This window comes from Conger conger, chromosome 15, assembly GCF_963514075.1.
Source record: "Conger conger chromosome 15, fConCon1.1, whole genome shotgun sequence".
Classification (NCBI taxonomy): domain Eukaryota; kingdom Metazoa; phylum Chordata; class Actinopteri; order Anguilliformes; family Congridae; genus Conger; species Conger conger.
The window spans coordinates 23,630,031-23,651,306 of record NC_083774.1 but is presented as its reverse complement, the minus strand read 5'-3'; the positions used below and the strand labels follow the sequence as shown (position 1 = coordinate 23,651,306).

General features: G+C 43.8%; 1 protein-coding gene across 1 annotated transcript in view; it reads right to left on the bottom strand.

Moving 5' to 3' along the window:
- Window positions 1–21,276, bottom strand: part of nox5 (NADPH oxidase, EF-hand calcium binding domain 5) — a 28,601-nt gene that overhangs the window by 5,469 nt on the left and 1,856 nt on the right. Inside the window, exons 2-11 of the mRNA XM_061221641.1 lie at window positions 8,903–9,026; window positions 8,142–8,292; window positions 7,356–7,566; window positions 6,022–6,259; window positions 5,104–5,257; window positions 4,596–4,771; window positions 2,769–2,951; window positions 1,602–1,734; window positions 591–733; window positions 50–217 (exon numbers count right to left, since the gene is read on the bottom strand). Of these exons, the coding sequence (XP_061077625.1) occupies window positions 50–217; window positions 591–733; window positions 1,602–1,734; window positions 2,769–2,951; window positions 4,596–4,771; window positions 5,104–5,257; window positions 6,022–6,259; window positions 7,356–7,566; window positions 8,142–8,292; window positions 8,903–9,022 (1,677 nt within the window). The 5' untranslated portion in view covers window positions 9,023–9,026. The remainder of the gene's footprint in view (window positions 1–49; window positions 218–590; window positions 734–1,601; window positions 1,735–2,768; window positions 2,952–4,595; window positions 4,772–5,103; window positions 5,258–6,021; window positions 6,260–7,355; window positions 7,567–8,141; window positions 8,293–8,902; window positions 9,027–21,276) is intronic.

The following is a 21,276-nucleotide window of genomic DNA, read 5'->3' as shown; positions in this document are numbered from 1 at the left end:
CTCCCTAGTTTGTGGTCCCAGATCCAGGGTGGGGGTGGCCGACACCCACCTCTCTCAGCTGGGGAGCGTCTCCACGCTCGGCCAGGGCCAGCTGATCTCCCGGGGCCCCCTGGGGCCCAGGCAGGGGCCCACTGGGTCGATAGGAGGTCAGCTCGACGGCGTCGTCTTTGTTGGAGGCCACCGTCCCGTTGCAGCTCAGGGAGTTAAACAGGACCTCCTAAAGGGTGCAAGGTCAACGCTCGCATTACACTGAACCAACTGACCAATTCAGCAAGTCACTGCCCCCCCTGCACTGCAAAAAAGTCTTAAAAAGTGTTTTAGTCTTGTAATGTGACTAAATATAAGACTAAAATGCTTGTTGAGATTCCTTTTCTTTTGCTTTTACAGTGTGTTGGACTATGCAATCTGCTTATAAGACCTAAAGGCCTGCTAAAGTCTGAAGAGCCTTCATTTCATACAGCACGGTCCAAGTTAAATTGAAGGAGCATCTGTTCCGCGTGTACCTGCTCTCCTTCATGGAAGAGGAGGAAGAAAGGAAGAAGGCAGAGAGAACAGACGGAGGAAAGAGAATAGTGGAGAAAGAGTTGGACCTGCGTGTTCTTCTGGTGCCAGCGGTCCCGCAGACTAGCGCTCAGACTCTTGGGGCTGACCCCCTGGGTCTCTGACTGTCTGAAGTACTCGTAGAGGCGGTTGGTCCACTGGCCCATTGAGCGTATATGAAGCCACATCGTGTCTGTTCAAAAGAGGGTGCGCACTGTTAGTTATGCTGCTCGCCAACCTCAGATAGGGGACATACAAGCACAGGTTCTCTACAAGAACCAGATGGTCAGCACCTGTAGTCCACGCCATGCTCTAAGCTTCCACACCCCTAAGAGGTTCTGATTTGTAATTCAAGCTTCTGGTGCTAAATGTCAGGTTATGAACACTCATAAAATGCCCCAGAATTGGATTGTTCCAGCTTGGAAAGTTGAGATGCAGAACTTTCAGTGTTATGGCCAGAGTTGACCATCAGGTCATTGTAGAGAATTAGTGCTGTAATTGACAGTGTAAGAGCATGGGTCATTTCCCTGTGAGGTACACAGCACCAGCCTGAAACTGCTCTTAAAGGTTACATATTGGGGAAAATTACACTTCCCTTGCCATGTGGATTATAAAGGCGTTGAAGGTACTATAAAAACTACTATAAAAAGTACTATAAAAAGTATAAAAATGTACAGACCCCAAATAAATCTACACAATCCCTGTGAAGAAAATGTGCATTGACACAAACTATTTGGACTGCTGTGACATCACAACAATATGCAAATTTAATTCAGCATGTCGCCAGAACGAATCAAAGCGCTTGACTCAGACTCCACTCAGCTCGTTGGAGCTAGCCAGCCAATCATTCCAATGAGCCTCAAAGGCACAGTGGCTAAAACAGCCTGTTCTTGGTAAAGCTCATGAGAGGTACATGTAAAACCAGACAGAGAATGTTTTTGGTTCTTAAAACCACACACAAACGTCTTTTTATGGATATCGGGACCTAACATAAAACACTGGGAAGGGGTACAACATGGGACCTCTAAGGAGGTATGGGTCTTTGTGGTCAGACACAGTACCTTGCTGCTCTGGCGCACTGCTGATGGTGAACGGGTGCCACTCGTACTTGGCGATCACCGGGATGTTTACATACACGTAGTCTCCCGGCTTGAAGTGGAAAAACTGTGGTCGTTTTATCACCAGGTGGGTCACCTTAAAATCACAGCAGGAGAAGAGACATGTAAGCGCTACCTCCCCATGAAGCTGAACTGAAGCTGGCCTGTAGGCCTGCAGGCTCAACATTAGCTCTGCATCTGTGGACCCTTTTAATAAGCATTGTTTACTCTTTCTAAGCATTGTTTTACTTAGTGCATCCTTATTCTTTTTTACTCAATTTGATCTTGTTAAATTATTGTATTCATTTATTTATTTTTTATTTTATCTGACTTTTATTAATCACCTGCTTTTTATGCTCAGTTCATTGTGCTTAAAGGCATACTATGCAGGATTTTAACCTTGAAAATAAAACCAACACGCTCAGTCATTACTATGATACAGACGCAGCCTGTGTCTGTGTTCAATACCATGCTCGTCTGCTTATTGTTATTCTACTGCTCGGGCCTCTGCTGGGCGTGGGCCTTTTTCATTTCTGCGTTGTATCTGAAGAGCATGAGTCTAATACGCTGAACTCATATGCTTTATGGAGAAGTAGTACTGCGGTTTCTTAGCTCATTGCTATCACAGCCCATGGTAGTCAGAGGCAGGGTTGAAAATGGAGGGTGTATGCTTTTCGTGTATAAATTCAGGAGCGAAGTAAGGAAAGAAATCCTGCATAGTATGCCTTTAATAGTTTTATTTTTGTATTCAGCACATTGTGTTGCAAATTTTGTTGAGATGTGTTCTATAAATACAGCCTGCCTGATTGATTGAATCCTCAAATGAGTGGATGCATAATTTCTCAGTGACTCACTGATTTTTTAAACAAACCAATCTTGAGTTCATGACTCCCTTGCTAATCACAAGTAAACATACAGCTTGTTTTTCTGAATTGTCTTAATGTTGCAAAATACTTTCCTCCTATCTGCACTTGAATGACCTGCGTAGTTCATCAGGGAATGCATTGCAGTGATTGGAGCAAGCACATAAAAAGTCACCTTGGATGGCAACAAGCACATAAAAAGTCACCTTGGATGGCAACAAGCACATAAAAAGTCACCTTGGATGGCAACAGGCACATAAAAAGTCACCTTCGATGGCAACAGGTTGACCTCCACGATGTAGAGGCCGCCCATGTGAGACACGGCGATGCCCACCAGCTTCTCCAGCAGGAAGATCAGCCCCGGAGCCACAAACCACTTCCAGAAATTGGCACAGTGGAGCACCAGCAGGACCCACGTCCAGATGTACAACAGGTGAGACCAGTAGAACACCTGTGGGCCGCAGAAACATGCTGTTAATGCGCAAGGTCAAGCAGGGCTCTCCGACACAGTGGGACAGGAGAGGTCATGGGAAAGCCACTGAGAGTAAACATAGGAACAGCAGTAACAGCGATGAAGTTGAGCACTACACTACAAAACATAATTATTTTAGTCTTATACTACATAATTAACTAAATAAATAATCACAATTATTTTAGTCTTATTTCTATTCCTAAATTTGACAGAATTATTGCCAATTAAGTGAGATATGAAGATTTGACTATTGAAGTTTTGCAAATGGGGTAAGAACATTTCACTTGCAAACACATGCAAACTTAAAACAAGCCGATATTTTCCACTTGAGAGAAAAAGTAGTACCTCAGACTTAGCACTGCTTCTCTAGCTGAGCGAAAGTATTTTAGATGGAAGCTGACATACATTTATTTACACAGGCCTGATTTAGGAACTGATTTAGGAACATTACAGTGTCTGCAGGCTCTGCTTGCCTAATTAAGATCTGTTCGTTAACAAGCTTTTAATTTCCATTATTCCTACCCAATTTAGAATGTGCAACAGTAACTGTATAGCGTATACCCATTCCATTACTGCAGTCTCACTAGGGCGCTCACTAAACCTCTACAGTGCACACAGCCAGCTGAGATATTGGGTTATTGTGATGGTGGATTACCTGCTGATGCGGATAGTGTTGGCAGACCACAGGCACCCAGTTAACAGAGGAGTTTCCAGTCCAAGGTGGGGGAGTGTAGCCTGCCAACTTAATTGTGTGCTCAGCTAGTAATGGCAGCTGACTGGACCAATTCTCTTTCCTTGATTGGAGCTATTAAAATTCCCTCTCCAGCTCTAAGAAGGTTAATGGCTTGTGAAGACCTGGGAAATCTCCTGGATGGCGACCCCGTAGGACCTGAGCTGAGTTGACCTGAAGTTACAAATTCATGAAGTACGGGCTTCCCTATAGGCTGGTGCCATACATCATACTCTTAAGACACACACACACACACCCATACAGACACACACACACACACACACTGGTGCCATACGTCATACTCTTAAGACACACACACACACACACCCACACAGACACACACACACACACACACTGGTGCCATACGTCATACTCTAAAGACACACACACACACACACACACACACTGGTGCCATACGTCATACTCTAAAGACACACACACACACACACACTGGTGCCATACGTCATACTCTAAAGACACACACACACACACACACACACACACACGCTTGTGCCATACGTCATACTCTAAAGACACACACACACACACACACACACACACACTGGTGCCATACGTCATACTCTTAAGACACACACACACACACACACTGGTGCCATACTTCATACTCTTAAGACACACACACACACACACACACACTGGTGCCATACATCATACTCTTAAGACACACACACTGGTGCCACATGTCATACTCTTAAGACACACACACACACACACACTGGTGCCATATGTCATACTCTTAAGACACACACACACACACTGGTGCCATACGTCATACCCTTAATACCCGCCCCTTGGATGGAAACTGATTCTCCATGACCCGATACAGGACGGGTGGGGAACAGTTGGTCCCCATGGCAACAGCAGGTGCTCACCTCAAAATGGCCGCTCCGGCGGACGAAGGTGCTGGAGCACACCACCATGAGGCTGATGATGAGCTGCAGGACCACGCCCGTGATGGATGCCAGCCCTCCCACCCAGCCGATCCCGGGCCGCGTGGTCAGCAGGTACTCCCACAGCCGGTGGGCGTCCTCGCCCTGGGACAGCGTTACTGAAGGCAGAGACGTATCAGACGTTACAGCAGGACCACAGGCGGCCATTACACAACCAGGGCTGTGACAACATTTTCACCCGACCAGCTGGCTCAAACAGGGCAGTGAGATAATTATGACACATTAAATATAAAAAGAAAATTGAATTACAATTTCAATTACAGTCACTTGTGCAGTCATGGAGAACACTGAATAAAATAAGAACAGCTTCAGCCAGCAAGCAGGCTGAGGGTAGCTTTAGCTATCTGGTATTACACATTTCCAAGTCCACATTTACTCCACATTTCTATTTCAAAGCAATGACATCATTGCTGGGATATGGATGTGTTACCGAAGTTCATGACGTGAGCAGCTGTGTGCCCCAGGGTGAAGACGAAGATGACGTAGCCCACCATCTGATGCAGCAGGATGTTCTGGTCCAGGGGCAGGACCCGCACTATCCAGGTGGCCCTGAGCCAAGTGAGACAATGCCTCAGCATCAGCACCTGCAGTTACCATAGAGACGTTCAGCGCCTGTACAGTTACCATAGAAACATTCAGCATAACACAGTTACCATAGAGATGTTCAGCACCTGCATAGTTACCACAGAAACATTTACCATAGAAGCATTCAGCACCTGCACACGGTCATCATAGAAACATTCAGCACCTGCACAGTTACCATAGAGACGTTCAGAACCTGCACAGTTACCATAGAAAAGTCAATACCTGCACAGTTACCATAGAAACATTCTGCACCTGCACACGATTACCATAAAAACATTCAGCACCTGCACACAGTTACCACAGAAACGTTCAGCACCTGCACACATAGAATCACCATGGAAACACTCAGCACTAGCACACACAGTAACGATGGAAACACTTAAGACTTTCACACAGTCACCATGGAAACACTCAGCACCTTCACACATAGTCGCCATGGGAACATCCAGTGATCAGTCTCAAGCATGCCTTCACAAACATTCATTCAGATGTCAGAAGCATAACTATAGTAGACATACATTAAAGAGTATGGCCAACCTTCTGAATGGCATTACAGTCCTATATCATTATATGTAACAAATAGGCCAACACATACTTGTATCTCTATGCATGCATTTCCACGGTGCCCATGCTGATTAAGTATAAACAGAAACAACAGTGGTCAATGGACTGTCTCCAGACTGCAAGCAAAGAGCTCACAGCCATTTTGTAGAGAAGGCATGCGCGGTTAGCGCCGGTCAGCGTTCCTCCGCGTTGCGCTCACCACGACGAAGGTGCAGTTGAAGTTGAGGCACTGTCCGCAGCCCTTGGCCACGATGAACCAGGGCCCCCCGCGGGCGTGGTGGAGCGCAGCCATGGTGAAGAGCAGCATGTTCAGGCAGGCGTAGGCGCACAGGAAGAACAGCTTGCGGCTGTTGTTGTGCCAGTACGCGGGGGTCAGGTACCGAGGCGTGCGGCTCTTCTCCTGCTCCAGGGCCGGCGGCTTCAGCCAGTTGGCAGCACTGCCGGGAGATGCCCACAGTGAGGGGACAGCGGACGCCAAGGCCCAGAACACACACGCTCTCCATATGGCCAGGACTGTACTACCCATGCTGAGAACAGTGTGGGATACACAAGAGCGGCAGCAAGCAAAGCAGGGGAATGGCATTGAATACTGCAGTCCCACTAAAATGATATCAGATACCCAATTCCCAATGATCGCTGAGGTATATGTTAAATACAGCATTCAAGGACTGTGTATGTCTGCCTGTGGGAGATCACAAAGGCTACAAAGGCTTAAGGTACACATGTAATGTCACATGTATGTACATATATTACGTGCATGTTTAGTGCATGTGCGTACATGAGTATGTGCATGTGTGGTTGTCCATACGTCTGTGTGTTCATATGTACACATTTGTGTGTGTTTCTTTGGAAGTGGGTGTGTGTGTGACAGAGAGAGAGAGTGACAGAGGGAAAGCACACGTGTGTGTGTCTGAGAGAGAGAGAGAGACCAAGAGAAAGCACACATATGTGTGTACAGGGGCGGCCTGTAGCGTAGTGGTTAAGGTAAATGACTGGGACACGTAAGGTTGGTGGTTCTAATCCCGGTGTAGCCACAATAAGATCTGCACAGCCGTTGGGCCCTTGAGCAAGGCCCTTAACCCTGCATTGCTCCAGGGGAGGATTGTCTCCTGCTTAGTCTAAATCAACTGTACGTCGCTCTGGATAAGAGCGTCTGCCAAATGCCAATAATGTAATGTAATGTAATGTAATGTGTGTGTGTGTGTGTGTGTGTGTGTCTGAGAGAGAGAGCCAGAAAGAAAGCACACGTGTGTGTGAGTCTGGGAGAGAGAGAGCGACTGAGAGAAAGCACATGTGTGTGTGTATTTTTTTTTGTGTGTGTGCGTGTGTATGTATGTGTGTGTGTGCGTGTCTGAGAGAGAGAGACAGAGAGAAAGCACACACATGTGTGTATTTTTGTGTGTGTGTGTGCGTGTGTATGTATGTGTGTGTGTGTGTGTGTGTGCTTGTCTGAGAGAGAGAGACAGAGAGAAAGCACACATGTGTGTGTATTTGTGTGTGTGTGTGTGTGTGCACATGATTTAAAGGCCTCACCTGATAGTGAGGTTCTCCATCACTTCGGGGAAGCTCTCTAGCTCGGCCTTCAGCTCCTCGAAGGTGATGGAGCCGCTGTTGTCCTTGTCGGCGGACTCAAACAGGGCCAGGGTCAGGTCGTCCAGCTTCTCCTCGGGCAGGGAGATGGCGCTCTCCCGCAGGCAGGACTTCAGCACCGTGCGTAACTCATCCGGGTCAATGGAGCCACTGCCTGTGCGCCACGTTTTCATTGTTAAAACCCTCTTAGCTTAGCTTCAGCCAATGCGACTTTGCTGCCATATTTTTCATTCAAACTGTGGATTTCTAAATTTGATTAACTGTCTTAACTAAGAAAGTTTTGCATTTTGTGTATGTAATTAAGGCTCTACCACTTATGAGTTTACATTGAAATATCATTACTCCTCAGAATGAGCTGTCTTGCACCAGCTTATAAGAAATTATGGGTACGAATAATACAGACTACGAAGGTTTGGTTATCATAGACTGGATCTAGTTCAGTGGTTCCCAAACTTTCAACAACACACTTAATGAGTGAGTGTATTTTCTCTCACCCAGCTTTCATATATTCATAAACATATATTCAAATTTGCAAAAGAAATTGAAGAAAAATGTAAAAGCAGGTTTCATGTGCATTGAACCAGTGCAAAGGATGTGACAGGTGCAGTGTGGGAAAGTGTAGAACATGCATGTTCGTTATTTCTGCCGTGCAAATCTAGGGCCCAGCCTGGGAACCACTGATCGGGGGAGGCAGACCACACACAGATGACATCACTAGGGCGTTCTAACCGTCGACGTCGTACACCTGGAAGAGGAAGTGGAGCTTGTCGGTCTCGCTGCCGTGTATGAGCAGGTCTAGCGCCTTCAGCAGCTCGTCCAGGCTGATGGTGCCGCTGCCGTCCGAGTCGAACAGCGCAAAGAAGCGCTCTGCGAAAAAGGACTGCACAGAGACGCGCAGCGCTCGGTCACAGCCGGGCTGTGCGTGCCAGCTCCCCAGACATTAACAACACTGCCGAGGGCTGTGCATGCCAGCTCCCCAGACATTAACAACACTGCCGAGGGCTGTGCATGCCAGCTCCCCAGACATTAACAACACCGGGGCTCCGGTAGGGATGAACCACAGGAGACCTTACCCACAGGGAGGTGTGTATAAACAGTGTGTGGAACCCAGATGCTGCACGGATATGTTATGGAGCTTAGGCTGGGCTACTGCTACAGCATATCTACGTCCCTGTATTTGAATTGTAATCCATACCAAAATAATACAAAATAATAAGTCAGTAAGTATTTTAGCCTTATATTTAGATTTTAAATCTTATTTCTATTACTTTTTCCCTAAAAAAGGCAAGAATATTACGAATGAGGTGAGACAGTTTGACTAATTTCAGGATTTGCAATTCCAATGGGGTAAGAAAATGTAGCTTGACAAGCAAACGGCAAGTTAGAACAAGCTAACATTCTCAGCTTGAGAGAAAACAAACTCATTAAAAGACTTATTATGACAGACTATTTTTGCAGTGTGGAGGCGATACGTTTTGACCTTGACTCACCTCCTTGACCTTGAGGGCCGTTTTGAACTCATCCAGATCGATCTCTTTGTCCTCCCCGGCGATGCTCTCGAACTGCTTGGTGACCCACTCCAGCCAGTGGGCGTCGTCGTCCAGGCTCATGGCGCTAGAGCAGGGGGAGGGAGGCCTTACTGGGGTGAGAGAACAGGGCTTCTCTCTCTCCTTCCACTACCTCTCCCCATTGTCTGGTTACTGCCCTTCAAATAAAATACAGGCTGCAGACTGGACATGACAAGGTTTATTGTGCCTGGTCTTGAACTGCATAACCTGTAACTCCCATAAATCAAATGAGACACGTCACAATGCACGCTCAGTGAGCGATTTATTAGGTAGACCTGCACACCAGCTTGGTAATGAAAATATTTAATCAGCCAATCATGTGGCAACAGCTAAATGCATACAAGCATGAAGATGTGGGTCAAGAGGTTCAGCTGTTGTACAGACCAAATGTCAGAATTGGGAAGAAATGTGATCTAAGTGACTGTGGAATGAAGGTTGGTGCCAGACAGAGAATGGTGCGAAAAACAAAAAACATCCAGTCAGCAGCAGCAGTGCTACCCGTACAACAAAGATAAGGACCAGGGCCTATTTTTTTTTTTTAAACAACAAATAAACAAACAACAAAGCAAAAGTGACTTAACTATCCCAATACTGCTTACCTAGCCAACTAAAAATACCGAAACACTACGTAAATCACAAAGACAACAATTAAGGATCACAGGGAGGTAGGGAGAGACGGGGAGAGGTGCTGCTTGAAGAGGTGCGTCTTCAGTTTGCGCTTGAAGGCGGAGAGAGATTGTACAGTTCTGACCTCAACGGGGAGTTCGTTCCACCACCATGGAGCCAGAACAGACAGTAGTCGTGAGGTGGAGGTTCGGAGAGGGGGAGGTGCCAAGTGGCCTGTGGAGGCTGAACGAAGAGGTCTGGCAGGGGTGTACGGTCTGATGATTTTTTGTAGGTAAGCTGGGGAAGACCCCTTAACTGCTTGGAAGGCTAGCACCAATGTTTTGAATTTGATGCGAGCCATGACAGGCAGCCAGTGGAGGGAAGTAAGCAGGGGGGTGACGTGTGAGTATTTGGGAAGGTTGAAGACCAGACGAGCTGCTGCATTCTGGATAAGTTGGAGGGGTCCGATGGCGGACGCTGGGAGGCCAGCCAAGAGGGAATTGCAGTAGTCCAGGCGGGACAGAACCGTCGCTTGGACCAGGAGCTAGGTTGAGTAGGGGGTGAGAAAGGGGCGGATTCTCCGTATGTTGTATAGACATACAACGCGGCAAACCTCTTCAGTGGATTGTGAGGGACCAGAACAATAGACCCAGTAGCGAGACCACAGGAGTACGTTTAAAGTCTATATTGCAGCAGAGTAAACAGACAAACTTCCAGCAGAGTAAACAGACAAAGGTCGATAACCAGCAAGCAGTAGCAACAGAGATGAGGCAGAGTTCGTAAACGAGAGTCCAGACATTACAACAGTGGTATACAGAAGAGCATCAAACTGAACACGCGTTGTGGATAGGTTACAGCAGCAGAAGAAAAAATATGTCTAATAAATATCTAATAAAGTGCTCACTGAGTGTATATTTCTTCAGTGCCTTGATCACATGAACAAGAAATATATAGAACTCTGCTGGGCAGATGGTTGCCACGAGTGATTATAGTATGATAGCAATGTAAACAAGAAAATAAAGAAGTGAATAAGAGAGGAATTATAGCACAGTTGACGCAAAACAAAGGAAATGGCTGTGCAGGTGTGGTAACCATACTGATTATACCCACACTGGCACACCAATCTTTAGGAGGATGATCTCCATATCTGGTTTTATATTTAGCTGTAATCTCTTTTGAATTCCCCAAGCTATCATAAACACCTGAAATGCTCTGGGGTTTGTAATAATAGCCCTCCTGTGCATGAGAGCATTGCAGGAACTCAACGCTGTTGGTGTTGCCATGGAGATGTCAGAAGCAGCAAGTGCGCGGCTGTGAAACCATTTGCGCTAACTGGCCTGGCTAATGATGGAGCTCGATGGAGGACCCCAGCCTGTTGATTAAATACAGCGCAGTCCGTAAGCACTTGGACAGCGACACGCTTTTCTCATTGTGGCTCTGTAACTCCAGCACTGGTTTCTAAATTGAAAAAGTGAATAGGAAGTTAAAGTGCAGACTGTCATACACATTTACATGCACTTTTTACACATAACTCCCCCCTCCCCCATTCTGGGGGACCAAAGATAATTGCTGCTCATCTGCTTTTCGGCCGGCTGTGTGTTGTTGAATCATTACTTCATGAACAACAAGGCTAATAAAAGCTCTATAGTTGATTCTAGGTGTGGAATTTGCATTTGGAGTTTGTTGCTATTGTCGAAATGAGGACAAAAGAACTGTCAATGGCAGCAAAGCAGGCCATCGCAGGGAGGAAAAATCTGAATAAATTAATGAGGGACATAGCCAAAACATTGGTTATTTCAAAATGCACGGTCTGGTAAGTTGTTAACAAGCAAAATCACTGGTGAGCTCAGTAATAGCAAACCACCAAAGACCACTGTAGTGGATGACCGAAGAATACAGAAATCCAGTTCTGAAGGAAAAACCCCTTTTCAACTGTCAAACTGATCAAGAACACTCTCCAGGATGTAGGCATGAATGCGTCAAAGACTAAAATAAACAGAAGACTACACCAGCATAGCCTCAGAGTGTTCACTGCAAGATGCAAACCACTGGTAAACCTCAAAAGTAGAACTGTCACATTCAGGAACAAAGTCACATGGACTTTGCTGTATTAGCCTGTATTAGCTGTATTAGCCTGTGCCAAAGTAATGGAAAGTGAAAAGAAATGAACCCAACCGCCATCTTTGAAACTCTGTGGAGGTAGTGTTATGGTTATGGCTTGGGCATGTACAATATGGTTGCCACTGGAACTGTCTAACTTTTTAGTTTTTATTGATAATGTGATTGCTGAGAACAACACCAGAATGAATTCTGAAGTGTACAGTAGCATCATATCTGCTCAGATCCAACCAATGCCTCAAAACTCCTGGGACGGCACTTCATCTTGCAGCAGGACCCGCCAAGCATATTGCCAAAACAACCAAGGAGCTTTTCAGAGAATGCCGGCCAAGCCAATCGCCTGACCTGAATGCGACATGCGTTTCACTTGCTGAATAAACTGAATTTCCAGTTCAGAACAAACCAGAATTGGAGCTGGCTATGGTACCAGCCTGGCAGAGCATCACCAGTGAATATACCAGCGCTTGGTGATGTCTGTGGGTTGCAGACTTCAGGAATGCAGTACAAGAACTAAATATTTCAGATTTAGTTATAATTTGTCCAATTACTTTTGGTCCCCTAAAATGGGGGGACTGTGTATAAAAAGTATGTATTTGCAACATGAATCATATAATATGGATAAATAAACCCTTACATTAAAGCTGACAGTCTGAGCTCTAAACTCATATTCCTTCTTTTATTTCAAATCTAATGTGCAGGAGAACAAAAACAGCAATAATTGTGTCATTGTCCAAATACTTATGGACTACACTGTACGTTCCATATAAAGTAGAAATACTGCAACTGAAACAGCATGGTGACACGCACAATAGCACACATGCTCGTGCCCGCTCTCTTAGCTAATTCCATCTAGGTTTGTTCTGGTGAAATATTCAAATATATTCCTAAAAATTCTAAGAAAGATTAAAAAGACAATCACCAAAGTTTAATGCATGTTCTTCGTGTAAGGTTCTGCACTTCTCTTGCCAAGCCCAGACTGTTTAACTAGGCACAATACTGATAAGGTTCATATTGGTCCAGCTGACTTCCTTAACCTGTGATGCAATGTGTGCTAGGGCTCTCAACTTCGGCTGCAGTAGACTGCAGTTTGACCATTTCCTATAAACTACAGTAAGAATAGGATATTATTTATACACACATGTTATAGTACACCTGTAGCAGTATATTATACACTCAGTGAGCACTTTATTGTGAAAATCACAGGAGATCAGAAGTTTCTGAGATACTCAAACCACCCTGTCTGGCACCAACAATCATTCCACGGCCAAAGTCACTTAGATCACATTTCTTCCTCATTCTGACATTTGGTCTGAAAAACAGCTGAACCTCTTGACCATGTCCGCATGCTTGTATGCATTTAGTTGCTGCCACATGATTGGCTGATTAAATATTTGCATTAACAAGCTGGTGTACAGGTCTACCTAATAGAGTGGTCACTGAGTGTATATATTCAAACACAAAAAACTACTAAAATATAAAAACAAACATCAAAGCTTAAATGAGAGGAGAATTTATATTTTTTCTTACCTGTCATTATTTATAGCCTTTTATAAGTAACCAGGTGCATGTTTTCGCTTCTAATGCTGGTAAGTCACAGTGATTTTGTGTCAGCAGACGGAAGATGTTCTGGCTGCCGGGTCTGAGGTGTTTTTAGGAAAAGTCAGTAGTGGCGGGGGAGGGGAGGGGAGGGGGCTAGCCTCTCCATGGGTAAGAGCAGCTGTCTCTGACATCCCCTCTCATTCTTGTAACATGGGCCTGCTTGGTGAATTTTAAGGCAGAGAAACTAGGCCAGTCCTTGAGAAAACAATCAACACTTGAATCCCAATAATCCAATACTTATTTTATGTTTCATATTCAGTGAAAACTGTATGTATTTGAACAATTTATTTTCTTTTGGCTCTGTAGTCAAACACAATGGATTTCAAATTAAACAATAAATGTGAGGTTAAAGTGCAGACTGGCCCCTTTAATTTAAGAGTGTTCACATCCTTATTGGAGGAATACAATATGGATGTAAATATCGTAGGAATTGCATCCATTTTTATGCACAAACCCTCCATGTTAAGGGACCAAAAGTAATTGGACAGTTGGCTTCTCAGCTGCTTCTGAATAGTCAGGTGTATTCAATCCCTTCCTTAGTGCAGGTATAGGAAAGCGTTCAGTATCTAGTCTTTTTTCTAGGCTTTTGATTTCCTGTTATTGACCTTATAAAGTAATCAGATTCAATAATTTGTTGCAAATCTGTTGCAATGACCTATTGAAATCACCAGATACTGGCTATGTTCCCTGGTAATGCTCTTCCAGGCCTGTATTGGAGTCATCTTCAGTTCTTGCATCTATTTGCCTTCAGTCTGGTCTTCAGCAAGTGAAATGCTTGCTCAGTTGAATTGAGATTAGGTGATTGACTTGGCCAGTCAAGACCATTTTTTGCCTTGGCTGTAAGCTTCGAGATGCTTCCTGTATGATGAGGCATCTTCCAATCAGTTTTGATGAATTTGCTTGGATCTGAGCAGACAAGATGTTCCTGTATACTTCGGCATCCTGCTGCTGCTGTCAGCAGTGACATCATCAATGAACATAAGTTAGTCAGTTCTAGTGGCAGCCATACATGCCCGAGCCAAGCCATAGCACTACCTCTCACCTGTTTGACAGATGATATGATATGCTTTGGATCATGAGCTGTTGTTTTTTTCTCCACGCTTTCCTTTTTCCATCACCCTGGTACAGGTCAATCTTTGTCTCATCTGTTCATAACACGTCCCAGTTACAAAAGGATTTTTGTTCACCATTTGAAAGATTCTTCTGTCATCCAATAAACTGGTCTTCTATGATCTACCAGGTAATTGTTGTTGAGAGACAACAAGAACAGACTCCAGATGCGGATGGCACTCCATGAATGACCTTTTGCTAGCTCGTACATGCACAAATATGAACAAATTATGAAACTTAACACACTTGTCCAAAAACCATTTGAGCAGCCAATAATCCAATAACTTTTGGTTCCTTAAAATTGGGGGGATTGTGAATAAAGATTACTACAATTCCTACACTGTTCACCCAATATGGATGTAAAATATTAAAGCTAAAATCTACACTTTAACTTCATAGTCATTATTAGCTCAAATTCAATGTGCTGGAGTACAGAGCCAAAACAAAAAGAAATGGGTCACTGTCCAAAATACTTACAGACTGTATATATACAGTGGGCTCCATAGTAATTGGCACCATTCAATCATTGAAAACTTAAAAAAAAGGTTATTGACAGAAGCTTTATTTTCCAACATGTGTAAAGCACTGTGTTTTTTAATTGATTGAACATGTGTACATGTATTTTTTGTTTCACTCCCGGTTTAATACTGTAAGTTCTGATAAGGTTAAAAGGGATTTTTTCTACCATTCCTCCATGCAGGACCTTTCAGAATCATTGATATCCTTGGGTTTGTGTTTATGGACCCCCCCTCTTCAGATTTAAGTCCTGGTATGCATGCTTAGTTTGCTGCCAAACATGTTGATGTTCCATTTTCGGTCTCATCTGACCGAAGCACTCTCTTCTAGTCATAATCCCAATGACATTATAACTGGAACTCCAGATGCTTGGTTTTGTTTATTTTGCTCAGTAAGAGCCCTTCCACACAGTCTGTTGGTATGGCGGTGCCATTTTATGGTTCTTTTTGAGGCTTGGTTACCCCAAAATGCAACCAATCACTGTAATTCTGAAACTGTGATCCCTGGGTTCTCTATGGCCTCCCACAGTATCTTCTTCGCTGTCTGGTTATACCACTTTGCACTGTAATTGCGCTATTTTTCTATTCTTGCCCTTATAGTGCAAAGTGGTATGTTGAACCATTTATGTTTTTGTGTACCCATGACTAGACTTCCATCCATCCATTATCTTAACCCACTTATCCTGAACAGGGTCGCAGGGGGGCTGGAGCCTATCCCAGCATACATTGGGCGAAAGGCAAGAATACACCCTGGACAGGTCGCCAGTCCATCGCAGGGCACACACACCATTTACTCACACATTCATACCTATGGGCAATTTAGACTCTCCAATCAACCTAACCTGCATGTCTTTGGACTGTGGGAGGAAACCGGAGTACCCGGAGGAAACCCACGCAGACACGGGGAGAACATGCAAACTCCACACAGAGAGGCCCTGGCCGACAGGGATTCGAACCCAGGACCTCCGTGCTGTGAGGCGGCAGTGCTACCCCCTGCACCATCCGCGCTACCCCATTTTCCCATGCTGATGGATTTTGCATGCTTGTACCTTGTCACATTTTTATACTCTAATGAAACAGGAAGTGATGGAATGACACAATATAGATATCTATATATCATTTACACCAAGATAAACTAAAGTAAGTAAACTATTATTGCAAATTTCACTTTTACAAGTGCTAATAATTCTGACACCTATGGTTTTCAGAAAAAAATGATATTGCTTAATAAAAAAGATTGAAACATGAGAGCAAATGTATTGAAATAAAAGTATATACTTTTATTTCTCTGTGCTGTTTATTATATGCAGCTTTTTTCATCATTTCAATCAAGGGTGCCAATAATTCTGGAGCCCACTGTGTATAAAAGTAACACATGACAATCTAAGCCAATTTGCATTTGTGAAATTGTCAGGAGAATGTTAATAACAGTAAATTAACAATAATATTAATTACAGGGGCGACATTGGCTCAGGCGGTAAGAGCAGTCGGAGGGTTGCCAGTTTGATCCCACCCTGGGTGTGTCGAAGTGTCCCTGAGCAAGAGACCTAACCCCTAAATGGTCCTGACGAGCTGTTTGGTGCCTTGCAAGGCAGCCAATCCCCGTTCATGTGTGAGTGTGTGTATGAATGGGTGAATGAGAAGCATCAATTGTACAGCGCATTGGATAAAGGCACTATAAAAATTCCAACCGTCTACCATTTACAAAGAGCACCAGTCTTGTAGAAGTGACTGAAGAGGCGACCCGGCTTGGATTTCAAGTTTAAAGGAGTAACGTGGTTGGTCACACTTTCTAGGTTTTTACATGCAATTTGCACAAGAGGGCATTGAAGAAACACGATGAAAGTATTAAAAATGTGTGTCCATTCTTTTGTTTTGTCGAAGTAAGCTTTTTAAACGTATCATCCTATTTTCAACTGGTTGAGAATGTTCCCCTGGTAGTGCGTCACATGAGGAAACCACTCCCCTTATCCCTCCCCTATAACTCCTGACCCACAGTGCGCTGCTGGCCTACAGGAAAGTGGGAGCACATCATTGCTAATTGACTCGTTCTCATTACCATGCCCAGACAGTTTGGGTGAACTTTTATAGTGGGAAATTTAGGCTTAGAAAAATAAGCTTGAAAATAAATTTATATGACTGAATTTTAAAAAAACGACGGCACGGATGGTGCAGTGGGTAGCACGGAGGTCCTGGATTCGAATCCCGGTCGGCGTGTTTGCATGGGTTTCCTCCGGGTACTCCGGTTTCCTTCCACAGTCCAAAGACATGCAGGTTAGGCTGATTGGAGAGTCTAAATTGCCCATAGGTATGAGTGTGTGAGTGAATGGTGTGTGTGCCCTGCGATGGACTGGCGGCCTGTCCAGGGTGTATTCCTGCCTTTCGCCCAATGTATGCTGGGATAGGCTCCAGCCCCCTTGCAACCCTGTTCAGGATAAGTGGGTTAGGATAATGAATGAATGAATGAATGAATTAATGAATGAATTTTTTAAAAAGATGCACATTTGTTTTATTGTTGCCTAAAGACAACTGGGAAGTGTCACATTCAACCAACATGTTACTCTTTTAAACTTATAATTGATAATTGCACAGATTTAGTTTAGAACCTGAACTTAGAAACGTTTCTTTCTTATTGAGAAATGTAATTAAAGATTTAAGTAAATTGACAATTTACAGAAATTAATACCATTTGTTTGGCAAGAAGATCCAAAGAGATCTGTTGTACACATTCTGATATACATTTAGCACATTTGTGGCTGCTCATTTTTGAAGAGTCATATTTAAATTGGCAAGCTCGACAGTTTAGTCGACAGGTTCGTTTCGAAATCTCGGATAAAAAAACCAGCAGTGCAGCTGCACATGTTATACCTATAATGCTCTTCCAGGCTTCCCGAGTTGGAAGTCGGCAAGATGGATATCAAAAATAACATGCTAAATAAATACTCCAATTTATTTATCCAATCAAGTGTCCTGAATTGGTGTTTTCACGTACCATAGTAGCCCACAAAATAAAGTAAACGAAAGGACGTTATTTGAACAATACGCCACTAGATGGCGGTATTATGCTATTTATAACAAGGATATTTTTTGAATAGTGTTTTGATGTATTTTTTTGGTCAACATGCTATGACTGCAGTAACTTATGAAAAAAAATAGTCGAATATCACTTTAACAGACAAAGTGGCCGTTCGTTATTCCTGTTATCACTTTTTGTGCACTTAAAAGAGCTGTATAAATATGTGTACTGTTTGTATTAATAGAGGGATAAGGTAAATTAGCGATCAGAAACAGCATTTGTGGGGACATGCCTATCTGTTCAGAAGGGTAAATGTATCTATAGATATTTTACGTAATACGTGTCAGATACGTGTGCAATGCATACGTTGGCGGTGGAAGTAAAAATAAGTCTTTAAAGATTCAAGTTACCTAGTCAGCTACAGATTCAGCTACCTTGGACAGTAGCATAACGTTATCAAACATGTAAAAGAACCCAATTACGGCGAGGTATCTGATATATCTGCTACTGGTGGAGACAAACATGCTAAATGAAAAGGAAACCTGCCTGTCCCAATATTACATTGTGTCACATAACAACTGACTACTAGCTAATGCGAGTAGCTCCCTACATGCTTTAATAGCTACTGTACACAGCCTGCTGGAAATTCACAGAGAGTGAGTGAGAGAGAGAGAGAGATTGTGGCGTGCCTTGGGCCGAGCACTGTGTGTACATTTAGCGCTGCGTACACTGAGCACGCAGTCTGCCGCTCGCAGCAACTGCAGCATTGCAGGACAGCCAGTGAGACACACCCAGCGGAAAATGGTTCTCTCTACGCAAGGAGACCCAAAAATGGCTCCAAGTAAACCTGCAGTCGCGGACTGGAAACTGTCCACAGCGACAGTCGAAGATTCAATTTCGCAGCAACGGCTAAAATGTCACGAAATTTTCTTGTAAATTTTATGACATTCGTTCAAACGAGAGGCGCCATGTAATTGCGTTCTTTCAAGCCAGCATACCAAGCCGGTGCATTTGTGAAAACAATAAAATGCCACGCAGTTGCTGTTCTCATTTTCCGTGCCTTTAAAAGCGGCAGCGGAGCTCCACACAGAAATGACCTGAATAATAGGTAATGTTAACTAATTTCTTTCGTATATTTAATAACATTAAATGTTTTGTTTGAAATGTATGCTATATAGCGGACAAGATGGCGCCGATGTAGTCAGGTGACCCTTTAAGTCTGCTGTTTTTAAACAACGGTTGGAATGTGGGTTCAGTGCGGAGCGGAAGTGAAGGGTTTGAATTGTGTAATCAGGAAAGGATATAGAATTTGTTTTTCTCTTCGTTCCCTACGTATGCTCGTTTCTGATTGGTGTAGACGCTCGTATAACTTGTGTAGACCAATCAATGGTGACTGCGTCTTCAGTACGACGAGAAGAGCAACGCACACCCTACTAAACCGCAGTAAGGGCGTCGGTGATCGCGAGTGGCTTAGCACTATGTCAATCAAACGATTTTAACGGGGTTTCCGTGGAGGCCGTGCAAGGCATGTTGTTGCACGATTAAATTTCGTTTGTGTCAAATAACAAATGTGGAATGTGAGGTCCTATGACAGTAGCGCGCTAGCTAACAGCGGCTGTGTTTATTCTGGGAGATATCTAGCAAAAAACTTTCTTGGACAACTGCACTAACGTTAACTGTATTAGCACTAAATTGTGGCTGGCGCTAAGATTTTTTTATGAATACGTTAACGTACAATATAATCTAGGTAGGTTCCAAATTAAGTGAAATTGAATCTTTTTTCCAAAACAGACAGAATGCTTTAATATATTAGCAAATTAGCTATGGAAATTGTATGTTTTTGGTGGCGTTAGTTAGCTAGCGTCAACTTGGAAGAAAGACATTGGACGCGGTTCTTTAAATTCTCCATTTCACATAGACTAATGCTTTGCTAGGTAACATTAAATGCGATACGCCATTACTGTAACTACAGGGTATTTTCCCAAATTCGTTGTAATACGTCAACTGAGTTTATTATAGTCAGCATTTATCTTAGGAGACATGAGATGAATTGCCGAGAACCTATGTAACGGCACGTTAGTCTAACGACATGTTAGTCTGTTCAAGCTGCCATGTCTTGTTACCTTATACTTCTCTACGTTCACATTACTTGGCACAATGTCGCTTTTGGGGGAACTACGATAGTTATTAAACGGTTGTTTTAACATTCCTGGTTTATATAGCTAGGTAATCCTAGTTTGATCCCACCGTTCACCACTGCACAAAACGACCAGATTTGTGAAACATTCAACACCTTTACAATCGAGGAGAGGCAGCGTTTGGCATCACTCCGTAGACATAGCCGTGGCACCGAACCGTGAACAAGGCAACTAAACTAACGTTGCCGGAAATTAATAACTGATATACTATATGCGAATGTGTGGCAAGCTTTTGCGGCACTTGGTCGAACTTTAGTCAAGGTTGCAGTGTCAGTGTGCAATAGCTTACAAGTTAGACTAGCGAAGTAACTAGCCCAGATTTTAAGTCCAGATAAATGAGGGACATCCTTCTCATAGTTCGAGATGCCACCGTTTTATGGCGCTTGCACATGATTGCTAGGAACTGTTATGTTTGCTCAGCTGTCAGTGGTCTTTAAGTTGTGACTAGGTATAACGTAGCTACATAATGCGTTCATGTGGAGCCCAGTTAGCTAACGTTACCTAGCCATCTGTGTTGGAAATGCGGTGTTGTTTGTTACAACAAAGGAGTTGTGTGTGTTTGTGTGAGGGGGAGAGAGCACGCGAGAGAATGGAAGCTCAACGGTGTTAGTTAGTTTGGAAATATATTGCGACTAATCATTTGCAGTGGCTAAGGACGCAATAATGTGATATGTCTGGAAAACGTGCAAAGAAAACTGACTGCGGCTAGATAACTTCATAAAATCTATTGCCCACCCCCCAAAGTCAATATGCCACGTGGTGTGACCTGTAATTTTCGAAGTAGGACAGCTGAAGGGGCAAAAAGCTCGAAGAGACGCCTTCCAAAATTGTGTTGTGCACGAGGGAAAGTGAGCTTGAATTGTTAATATGCCTTGTACTTGGCATCCTCTAGAGCACGAGCGACCATTCACAAGATGAGGGCATCCACCAAGTAAATTGATAACGTAATAATACTGGTGTTTAAATAAGATGTGCATCTAGTTAGCAAGCCATCTACTGCTTGCTGCCAGCAAGCTTTTTATTATAAATATTTACTATTGAACGCGTTATGCATGGAGCAGTCCAGTCGTGCGTTTTCTTGTGGAGCATCCTCGATTTCAGTAAATCCATTTGTATCGCGGAGGAATAATTTGC